The sequence below is a fragment of the Artemia sp. Qi Xiang Cuo genome, chromosome 16, assembly GCF_049724085.1.
Source record: "Artemia sp. Qi Xiang Cuo chromosome 16, ASM4972408v1, whole genome shotgun sequence".
Taxonomy (NCBI): domain Eukaryota; kingdom Metazoa; phylum Arthropoda; class Branchiopoda; order Anostraca; family Artemiidae; genus Artemia; species Artemia sp. Qi Xiang Cuo.
The window spans coordinates 32,512,641-32,524,501 of record NC_142809.1 but is presented as its reverse complement, the minus strand read 5'-3'; the positions used below and the strand labels follow the sequence as shown (position 1 = coordinate 32,524,501).

General features: G+C 33.0%; 1 protein-coding gene across 1 annotated transcript in view; it reads right to left on the bottom strand.

Annotated features, from left to right (window-relative positions):
* Positions 1 to 2,400: 2,400 nt before the first annotated feature.
* Positions 2,401 to 11,861, bottom strand: part of LOC148942802 (uncharacterized) — a 54,649-nt gene continuing 45,188 nt past the window's right edge. Inside the window, exon 6 of the mRNA XM_089102361.1 lies at positions 2,401 to 3,029. Coding sequence (XP_088958487.1) covers positions 2,401 to 3,029 — 629 coding nt within the window. The remainder of the gene's footprint in view (positions 3,030 to 11,861) is intronic.

The window sequence follows — 11,861 nt, the reverse complement described above, 5'->3', positions numbered from 1 at the left end:
CAAAATGCAGAGAAAAGATTTTGTCGGACACTCTTCAGGCTTAAGACACGAAAAAGGGTCTGCAATATCCACCTGCTTTTTAGTACCACTATGTAAAAAATCTGCAGATGCTAAGACTATAATTAAAACATGTATAAAATTAACTTAATGACAATGTATATAAATTTTACGAAAAAACAATACATTAAATTCAGACAAAGAAGTAGTTCCAAAAAAAAAGTTATGGGTATATAATACCTTCTTCTTTATAAATTTATTTTATTAGTCCATAAAAGAAGTTTCCCATAAAATATAGATGCATTTTCCAAACAACCTAATATGTACCGGGGCCAAGGTAAAAAACCTTTCTCCAGGACTATGGGGCGTTATCAAACCAGACGGCATTTTGACAATATCTGTGAGCTATTTTGAGCACAATGGCTGCGTCATATTTCCGCTCAGATACATTTGTGAAAAATAATACCTGGAGGGGGGAGGGTGCCGTAAGAGTCAATTTTGAATCATAAACGGGCGAATTAGAAAGGTCAAGTTCCAAGCAAAGGATCTTCCTGCAAGGTTTATATAACCAACATCTTCAATCAAGCCTTATATGCCCCAGGAAAATAACTTACAACCCTAAATCCCAGAATTTGCAGGCTGTGTCAACCTCAAAGACATTGCAATATGATACATTACTTATTTTGAACAAAATGACAATCTTAAAATTTTGATCAAATTTACTTGGAAAAAAGGGCTTGTGAGGGCTGTTTACGCTCGAACCAGAGTTGACACTTAACAGAGAATTCGTGCTTTAAATTTTTAATCAAATGAGATAGCTCTCAAGAGAAACACCTCCTCAAAGAAACACCTTATCTGCCACATTAGACGCGCTGATACTCCGAAACACTGGCTCCAAAGGGTTGTGTCGAGCCCGAAGTTTGTTGCAGCTGATCTTTGGGCTATTTTGAGCAAAATGACTATCTCAAAATTTTAGTCTGATGCGTTTGGAAAAAAAAGAGCGTGAGAGGGGGGGGGGGGGTACTAGTTGCCCTCCAATCACTTCGCTCTTAAGGAGGAAACTAGAAGTTTCAATTTACAATCGAATGAGCCCCCACCGAAGTTACGACCACCCCTTGCATAAAAACCTTGCATTCCCCCGTGAAAAATTATCTGCTCTTTGAACTATCTTTAAGAAAATGGGCATCTCTAATTTTTTATGGAATACATTCGGGGAAAAGAGAGCACTGAGATAGGCTATTTGCCCTCCGATCGCTTCTCACTTTGGATACGGGCACTAAAACTTTCAATTTCCAATCAAACAAGCGCCCTCCAAAGTTTATACGACCACCCTTTGTATAAATACCTTACGTGTCCCGGGGGACAACATGTACACGTGCACCAAGGCTCTGGGAGGGTTGTGTTAATCTAGCAGTTTCTGTCATCTGACTTTTGATCTGCTTTGAAAAAAATATATATCTGAATGTTTTGATCGGATTCATTCGGGGAAACCGGGATGAGGGGTCTATTTCCCCTCTTATAGATTTTGAATCTTAAAAAGAAAAAGAGTACTTTCAATTTCCAATCAAATGAGCCCCTCCTTGTGACAATTGATAAATTGAGTGCTTGCCCCCCCCCCCAAAAAAAAAAAAATTCGTGGAAGTTTTAACTGAATTCTGAAAATTGTAAGACAAAATAGGGTGGTCGCTCAAAAAATACATATAAAATTTGTCAATTTTCTAAAATAAACTAATACTTAATATATAATATTTGAAGACTTTTTACTTCTAAGAATTCTGGTGCGCTTATTCAAAGAGCCTGATTCAGAAAACCTTTTGTAATATATATTAACTGAAAGAATTTTTCACCTGTGTGCACTTGTTTATGCCTGATCAAATATCCACCCTCAGCAAAGCTTCTCGTACAAATATCACACTGAAAATGTTTTTCTTTTGTATGCATTCATTTATTTGTGGTCAAGTTTTATGAATCAGCAAAAGTTTTCTTGCATATGTTAAATTCAAAAGGTTTTTCACTTATATGAACTGGTTTATGTCTGGTTAAATATTCTGACCGAGCACAGGTTGTCTTAAATATATCACACTGGAAGGTTTTTTCCCTCCATGCACTCTTTTATTACTGATAAAATCTTCTGACACATCAACAGTTGTCTTACATTCATAGCACTGTTAGGGTTTTAAAATGTTTTCTCTAATCTATGAATTATAAAATTTTCAGTAAGAGCAAAAGTTTTCCTACATATATCACACTTGAATGTTATATCCCAGTATGCACTGGTTTATGTATACTCAAATGTGCTGTTTCACCAAAGGGTGTATTACATATCTAACACTTATAGAGTTTGTTACCTGTATGCACTCGTTTGTTATTTCCAATATTTTGCTAACAAGAATAATATGCATTTCAGATATCACGCTGAAAGGGTTTTTCATCAGTCTGCACTCGATTGCGTCTAGTCAAATTTAACGAAATAGCAAAACATATATTACACATATCACATTCAAATGGTTTTCTACCAATATGCACTCGTTTCTGTCTAGTCAAATGTTCCTGCCGAGTAAAAGTTTTCTTACAAATGTCACACTGAATAAGAGTTTCACCACTAATGCTGCACGTAGTTAAGTTCATTGCTTTAGAATTCAACCCTAGTGAATTTAAATTGAAACTTGTGGACAATTTCCGTGAAGTAACGTGACAGGTAGCACCCAGTAATACTATTTCAGACTCGTTTTCTGAAAAATGACCCAGTAAAATTAAATGTTCTTTCATGTTATGAATATTGTCTTGCAAACAAATTGAACATCTTCTTGTTTCTCCTATTTGATGCTCAATAAAATGATCCACAAAACTTCTATAATATCTAACTACAGCAGGACAGACATCACATTCTATTGGTGAAAGCTTTTCACAGCCAGGGTCTATATGAAGTTCTAGTATGAGAGATGATTTCTCAGTCTTTCCACAGAAGTTGTAACGCCAGAGATTCGGTTGAGTTTCACCACCAATGCCACAAATAGTTGAATTCATTACTTCTGAAATTAGGGGATAAAATAAACTAAATGTCAATACTACAGCTAAGAGTATTACGTAAATATATTATATTGAGAAACATTGGATGAATGAAAATTTATGATTTAAAAATCTGTTTCGCTTCATAGAAATAACAGACAATAATATTTAAAATTCAACCCGGAGAAAAATATAACAGTTAAAACACTTAAAAGATTCTACAATCATAAGGAGTTTAAGAAACTATAATATACTTATATATACTTAACAAAGTCTATAAGCCTAAACTTAACAGAGCATACACCTAACTTAATACACTTGACACTTAAAAGGTTCGACAAAGTATTATACACTTAGATACAATTGACAGCCGATTCCCGATTTTATTTCTTTCTCCCCTCATATTATCTTTTAGAATTTAATTGACCTCAATTTGAGTTTAGGTTTCTTTCTTTTTTTTATCTGTTAGTTCTATAATTAATTATACTACTGAAAGTCTTTACACAACAGCAGGGCATTATTCAAGGGGGGGGAGGGGGGCAAGCACCCCAGAAGATAAACGTAAACTTGAACCTGAGTCTCAGGAATTTGGTTCGACATCTATTAGTGATCAAGGTAAAAAATTCAGAGTTCTGGGATCAACTTAATAAGATAACAATTACTAGAATTCGACTAGAAAAAGTAGAATATTAGTAATATAGAGTTAATAATTAATATAATTAATAAAAAAGCAAATTAGAAAAAGAAAGAGTAAACTCTAACTTGAATGCTATTACTTACTACAGAATGCGTCCCCACCATCAGGGGACGACATAATAATTTTTTGGCCCGAAATGGACGGGTTGTTGCCCGAAATGGACGATCTGTCGAAATTTGTGATTTTTTACCAAAAGAATGTATCATAGCCATATCAGTCTTCCACTTATTACAGCGCTAGTAATTGGGACAGAGCTAAATTTTTTGTAAAGATTTCTGATTGAAATACTGTCAGTTAAACTGGGACCCAAAATAATATGTATTTCTTAAACTTTTTGTAAAGCTTTCTCATTGAAATACGGTCAGTTAGACGGGGACCCAAAATAATATGTATATCTCAAACAACAAACCAGCAAATTCTCCTCCGTCTTTGGTACCGCCCACATTTCAGAGCCATATTTGACCACTATTATCACTGTAGCTACCAGTATTCTATTCTTGGTTTGGAGACATATTTTTCTTCTATTCTTCCAAATTTTTAAATTTTCTCAAAAACACCCTGGGCATTGTCTATTCTTCTTTAATATTTTCATTGCATCCACCACCTTTACTAATAATAAGCTTACTTGAACTTCACTTGACCACTTACATTACAATGGCTTCCCAATCTCTAATCTTTTTATTTCTATTTCAATTCCAATTTCTAATCTGGTTATTTTATTAAGTACGTCACTTCTTTTAATTTTTCTTTACTTTATTCAGAGATTATTCTTTTGTCATTTCACTGTTTATATCTTCAGCATTGGGTCGTGGGTTGCTAAAATTTTAAAGTGTAGATTTTACGGAATTGAGCGTAAGACAGGGACACGGAGAAAAATATGCTAATAATAGACGTAATAACAGGAAGAGCTTCCAAGCACCTCAACAATAATTTCTTATAGATTTAATGCGTAGGGTAATCCTCCGACCAATAATGGAAAACAAAGATGGATATTTGTATATCTCCAATCGCGGAAAAAAAAACTAAATTAAACGGTAGACCAGAATAAGACTGGGTAGCAAAAATTCAATCTAACTTAAATCGTAAAGCCTAAAATGCGTTTGAAGAATCGCCGACTTGAGTCACATCAAAACTAGGGCTGGCAGATTTGAGTCATGTTTGGAACACATGCTCTAAAAATCTACAATTGAAACCTAAACAAAGTCAGATTCTTAGATACAGTTTCTCTACTAACTGAAGGACCTAGAACGGAAAAAGTAAGAAGTTTGAAAATATAATTCAAATGAGACGAAATTAAAATTGGGAGGCAGTATGGGGTTGATACCATTGCGTAGAAGAGAAAAATAGATTTTGATTAAATAGTATGAATAGAATTTGTACGATTTTAGCGTCCAAGAGTATTTTACTAGAAATAGTCCCAATAGAGGGAAACTCATTTAACAAAATCTTGGATTGTTGCCGATGATAGCAAAAAATTTATGCGTTCGCCGAATCTTACACAGATCTATGAAACTTAACCTGAAGGTTGGTTCAAATGGCTATTGATTCATGTTACCGATCTAACTTTCGTGCCGATTTACGTCATCAATATATAGTAAGTCGCCCGTATCAACACAGCTGGAGCAGAATGTTATGATTAAGATAAGTGTTCATGATATAAGCCTGGGTTAGAACATAAATTTCGAAGGATTTTTTTACCGTTCTTAGAAAAATAGTAATTTTTCTCTTCCATTATCTTCTCTTCCAAGCACCGTAGATTTGGTCCTGTCCGAGTAAGGCATTGGCAAAACTATTTTAGCTGCTAAAGCGACTTAAAAATCATGTGCTCAATTTTAGAAGATCTTATAAGTAGAGAGGGAGGTGCTACTCCAATCACTCACCCCTGCTGCCACCTACAACTTTTTTTACATAATTTATGTCTGTTTGTTGTCAGTGAGAATTGAAAAACCGAAATTTTCTTACATTTATTGATGTTTTCTTGGATGGTTATGTGTGTTGATCAATTTATTTGATTTTTTTGATGGACGTCAATAGCAATTCAAGCCTGTTTCATGGTTTTTTTCAGTGAGAATGGAAAAACAGGAACTTTCTCACATTTATGTCTGTTTTATGGGTTTTGTCAGTGAGAATGAAAAAACAGGAACTTTGTCACATTTATGGATGTCTTATGGTTTTTGTCAGTGAGAATGGAAAAACAGGAATTTTGTCACATTTATGGATGTTTTATGGTTTTTGTCAGTGAGAATGAAAAAACAGTATTTTTCTCGCTTGAAAAAACAGGAAATTTCTAAAATTTATGTCTGTTTTATTGTTTTTGTCAGAGAGAATGTAAAAACAGGAACTTTCTCACTTTAATGTCTGTTTTATGGTTTTTGTCAGTGAGAATGGAAAAATAGGAACTTTCTCACATTTAGGTCTGTTTTATGGGTTTTGTCAGTGAGAATGAAAAAACAGGAACTTTTTCACATTTATGGATGTCTTATGGTTTTTGTCAGTGAGAATGGAAAAACAGGAAATTTGTCACATTTATGGATGTTTTATGGTTTTTGTCAGTGAGAATGGAAAAACAGGAATTTTGTCACATTTATGGATGTTTTATGGTTTTTGTCAGTGAGAATGAAAAAACAGGAATTTTGTCACATTTATGGATGTTTTATGGTTTTTGTCAGTGACAATGGAAAAACAGTATTTTTCTCGCTTGAAAAAACAGGAATTTTCTCACATTTATGTCTGTTTTATTGTTTTTGTCAGAGAGAATGGAAAAACAGGAACTTTCTCACATTTATGTCTGTTTTATGGTTTTTGTCAGTGAGAAAGAAAAAACAGGAACTTTCTCACATTTATGTCTGTTTTATGGTTTTTGTCAGTGAGAATGGAAAAACAGGAACTTTCTCACTTTGATGGATTATTGAGTCTAATGGGGGCAGGTCAATGACACTTCCTTCAAGATCATGTTGTTGCTCCAGGCGAATGTTATGAGTTTCCAGGAAACAGTTAGATCAATAGATTTTGATTAATTAGTATGACTAGAATTAGTACGACTTTAGCTTCCCAGAGTATTTTACTAGAAATAGTCCCAATAGAGGAAAACACATTAAACAATATCTTGGGTTGTAGCCGATAATAGTAAAAAAATTTATGCGTTTGCTGAATCTTACAAAGGTCAGTGAAACTTGACCAGAAGGTTGGTTTAAATCTCTATAGATTCTTGTTTCCGATCTAACTTACGTGCCGACTAGCGTCATCAATAGATCATAAGTCGACCGTATCAACACAACTGCAGCAGTATGTTATAATGAAGATAAGTGTTCAAGCTGATTAGCCTGGGTTAGAACATAAATTTCAAAGGATTTTTTTACCGTACTAAGAAAAATAGTAATTTTTCTCTTCCAAGCATCGTAGTTTTGGTCTTGTCCGAGTAAGGCATTGGCTAAACTATTTTAGCTGCTAAAACGACTTAAAAATCTTTTGCTCAATTTTAAAAGATCTTATAAGTATTTTATAGGATTTTTTTATTTTCAGGGGGTAATGTTCCACCAAAAGAGAGGGGGATATTTTCAGGCTTTTTTTTTCCAAAACTACGTGAATTAAATTTTAAAACCTATTTTTTTTAAATAAAAGTTATGAGCAACATTAAAACTTTAAATGAAAAAGAAATATTCCACAAGAGAGGTTACACATCCGTCTGCCTTTCAATTTTTAAAACTAGAGTATTTTAATGAATTGCAAACAATTGTTATTCCAATTTAGCAGCCTTTTTTCTTGTCTTTTTTTTTTTGTCAAAATGAAGATCTCGGAGGCGTGCTTATTTTGCTCCCATGAGGTAATCGTATCGAACAACCAATGGTCCTAAATTATCCAGAGAGGAGTCACTCAAACGACAATTAAAAGTTCTAGTGCCCTTTTTAAGCAACAAAACAACTCTGTTCAGCATAGTTTAAAAGTCTAAGTGTTTCGGGATAACCTGAACGTCTACAGCCCATGGTTAAATGGCTTTTTCTTGGGCCCTGTCATTTGTTTACTTATAGTATTTGCTTATAAAAAGTTTACAGAGATTTTATTTTTTTGGGGGGGGGGGGGATTTATGATGTAATACATTTTCAACCAGAAAAATTTTCCATGAGATGAAAAATTGCTAGGGGTGAATTTTTCGGGCCAGTTGACCTCTATACCCGTGAAAATTATGACCCTAAAACTGATTTGATTTTTAAACATCCCCTCCTGCCTTCAAATTAAATCGAGGTTTTGGTAAAACAGCTGGTACTAACAAGCCGTAAATAGAGAACAGTCAATGTCACTGGTAAGTGAAAATCCAAAAGTTTTAATTGAAATAGAGGCAACTGAAATTCACAATTAAATCTTGGATTATTTTTAATGAATTCAATTAAGCTGTAGTAAAAAGAGAAAACCGTGTAGCTTGGTCTACAAAAAAATTCTCAAATCCCACATTTTGAGCTAATTTCCAATGTAATTTTTTTCTTCTTGATTGTGAATAAGCCGTCCAAAAGGATTACATTTATAACAAAAAAGAACAAAGATAATTCATTGCCATTCACGACACATGGAGGGTTGACAGTTTATAAGCACTTAGAAACAACCGAATTATTAGTCAAATAATCTCTCAGAAGACACTCATCCAAAGGGAAATTTAATCATAGGCAAATTGCAAAGGCAAATTTAATCATATTCGAAAGAGAACAATATAGAACTATTTTATATGCTTCAAAAGACTTTGCTTAATTAAAATGCTACCATATTCCAGGATTGTATTTACAATTGCTTCGACAGGTAAATCAATTCAGTGGGCTTCGCCAGAATGAAGTTGAACGCTCGTCTTCATTACCAGTATTCTAACTTGTGTAGTTGCAAATGTTCAATATTTAGATAAATGAAATCAAAGTATAACCTAGAAAAATACAACTGTTTAGGCCAAAATTTCCTCTCAGTTATTCAGACAACAACAAGAGAAAAAATAGTAGATAAAAGTAGATAAAATCACAAGAACAAAAATAAAAAGAAAGGCTGAAAGGTTCCAAAACTTTGCCTTTGATAACACAACCCTCTGAAGCCTCTGTGGATGGGTCTTTAAATTATAAAATTTGCCCATTGTTTATTTGTAGTATTTGTCATTGGAAAGTATACACGATTTTGGGGAAAGATTTATGCTTGGGATGGGTTTTTTGTAGATTTTGTTCCTGGGGAGAGAAATTTTACACTAAGAGGATTTGACATTTGAAATTATTTTTATTTGTTTTACTTTCTTTTTGTCAGGTTTGTTTTGCATGTGGACATGTTCCAGGGGAATTTTTAGCGTGATTTGATTTCTGTAAAAACTTCCGTGGAAGGGGGGATTTCTGAAGTGATCGGAAAGATGATTAGAGCTTAAAGTCTGTTTTCAAATGAAAATATGCTGAGGATAATTTAAGATACGATAAACGCTGGCCACCCTTTTAAATTATCTGGCTCTCCCTGTTCCCTCTAATCTACAAGCCATCAAGTCCAAAGAAAATTGTATTGAGCCTCATAACTTGCCTAAATCCTGATTTGTTATGCTGTAAATAAGTTAAACAACGAGTAAATATTGAGCAGTTCATCTAAATGACCTACGAATAAAGTGAATTTTTTAGTCCTCTTCTGAATATAACAATTCCTTTTCTTGCATATTTAATTTAAGTCCTTCTATAATCCTTGAAAATAATAAATTCCATCTATAGTTTTTGGATATAAAAATGGGCTAAAGCATTGGTTTCAAACTTACTAGTTCATTATAATTAAAAAAAAAATTCCGCATCAAATAAAACCTAGAATCAAATAAAAGCTGACTCACAACAAAATTAAGGAAAATATCAATTTTTCATCGATTAAGACAGGTATAGACCAGGGTTCCAAGGTATTGGCAAAGCCTTAAAAATAGCCTTAAAGTCATAAATATCTTGTCAAGAGGTTGAAAACACTTTCGTATAGTATAATGTAGTCTCTGAATTTTTTCCTGGAAATTTCATTCTCCTATCTCAATTACTTTCCAAGATCAGAAGAAGCCCCTCAACTAGAATTTTGCTGTAGATTATCTCTTAAATACTCTTTCAAAACTTAATGATTGATGCCACACAGTTTTTCCTAGCCCCCTCCCAATGGGGTCAGATATATCCCTTAGCTATAGGGTAAGACATCCCAGTACTCAAACAAATAGTTTGATCAAAATATATGGCTCCTAAACAGGAATAATAGGCTTCTATTTTCGTAAAAAAAATTACTATTTGCAATTCAATATATATATATATATATATATATATATATATATATATATATATATATATATATATATATATATATATATATATATATATATATATATATATATATATATATATATATATATTTATATTTATATATATTATATAAATATATAAACATCTAAAGTGTTTTTTCTGTGAAGTACAAATTATGTTTTGGTCTCGAGAAGGCATGGTTTAAGAGGGTTTAAGAGTCAGGTGGGGTTTACATCTACTACCTCAGGTGGAGCCTTACTATGAAAGGTACAGCAGCAGTCATAAGGTATCTTAAGTAGCGTGCGGAGAGCAAATGATGGAGGATAAATCACAACATCTCTTATTTCATGACAAGATTGCTAAAAGACTCCATATTTATACCCGCCTCTTCTTAGCATTCTTATTTCCTCTCTTCTTGTCTCTCTTTTCCTTGCAAGGAAACGGGAACAGATTATTCCTATAAACGCGAAACTTTTCAAATTTCAAATAAATGAGCTTGTTGTAATTTTTAGTAATATATGCCCTATTAACGATAATACAATAAAATAAAAGATACTTATTACCGTTATCTGTCAATTAAGACAAGCAACAACGCTAGTTACGATGAGGTTTTAGCTCATAAAAAAGCTTTTATTTGCCTCTTTTACTAGCACTGAACCACTTAAGCGTTAAATCTAAATTAAACAAAAATGTTGTTTTTTTCGGAAGTTTTTGCTCTGTTTATTATCTTGGCTTTTTAGCTTTTACCCCCCCCCCATCAGTTTATCTTCTGGGGTGCTTGCCCCCCTCCCCCCCCTTGAATAATGCTCTGCTGTTGTGTAAAGACTTTAAGTAGTATAATTAATTGCATAACTAACAGATAAAACAAATAAAGAATCCTAAACTCAAATTGAGGTCAATTAAATTCTAAAAGATAATATGAGGGGAGAAAGAAAGAAAATTAGGAACCGGCTGTTAATTGTATCTAAGTGTATAATACTTTGTTAAACCTTTTAATTGTCAAGTGTATTAAGTTATGTGTATGCTCTATTAAGTTTAGGCTTATAGACTTTCTTATGCATATGTAAGTATAATATAGTTTCTTAAACTCTTTATGATTGTAGAAGTGTTTTAACTGTTGTATTTTTATCTGGATTGAATTTTAAACATTATTTTCTGTAATTTCTATGAAATGAAACAAATCTTCAAATCATAAATTTTCATTCATCCATTGTTTCTCAATATCATGTATTTACTTAATAATCTTAGCTGTAGTATTGACCTTTATTTTATTTTATCCCCTAATTTCAGAAGTAATGAATTCAAGTACTTGTGGCATTAGTGGTAAAGCTCAACCGAATCTCTTGCATTACAACTTCTGTAGAAAGACTAAGAAATCATCTCTCATACGATAACTCCATATAGACCCTTGTTGTGAAAAGCTTTCACCAATAGAATGGAATATTTGTTCTGCTGTAGTTCGAAATTATATAAGATTTGTGGCTCTTTTTATTTAACATCAAATAGGAGAAACAAGAAGATTTTAAATTTGTTTGCAAGACAATATTCATAACATGAAAGAAAATTTAATTTTACGGGGTAATTTTTCAGAAAACGAGTTTGAAATAGTATTTCTGGGTGCTACCTGTCACGTTACTTCACGGAAATTGTCCACAAGTTTCAATTTAAATACACTAGGGTTGAATTCTAAAGCAATGAACTTAACTACTTGCAGCATTAGTGGTGAAACTCCTATCCAATGTGACATTTGTAAGAAAGCTTTTGCTCGGCAGGAACATTTGACTAGACATATAAGCGTGTATATTGGTAGAAAACCTTTTGAGTGTGATATATGTACTAGATGTTTTGCTAATTCGGTAAATTTGACTAGTCGTAAAAGAGTGCATACT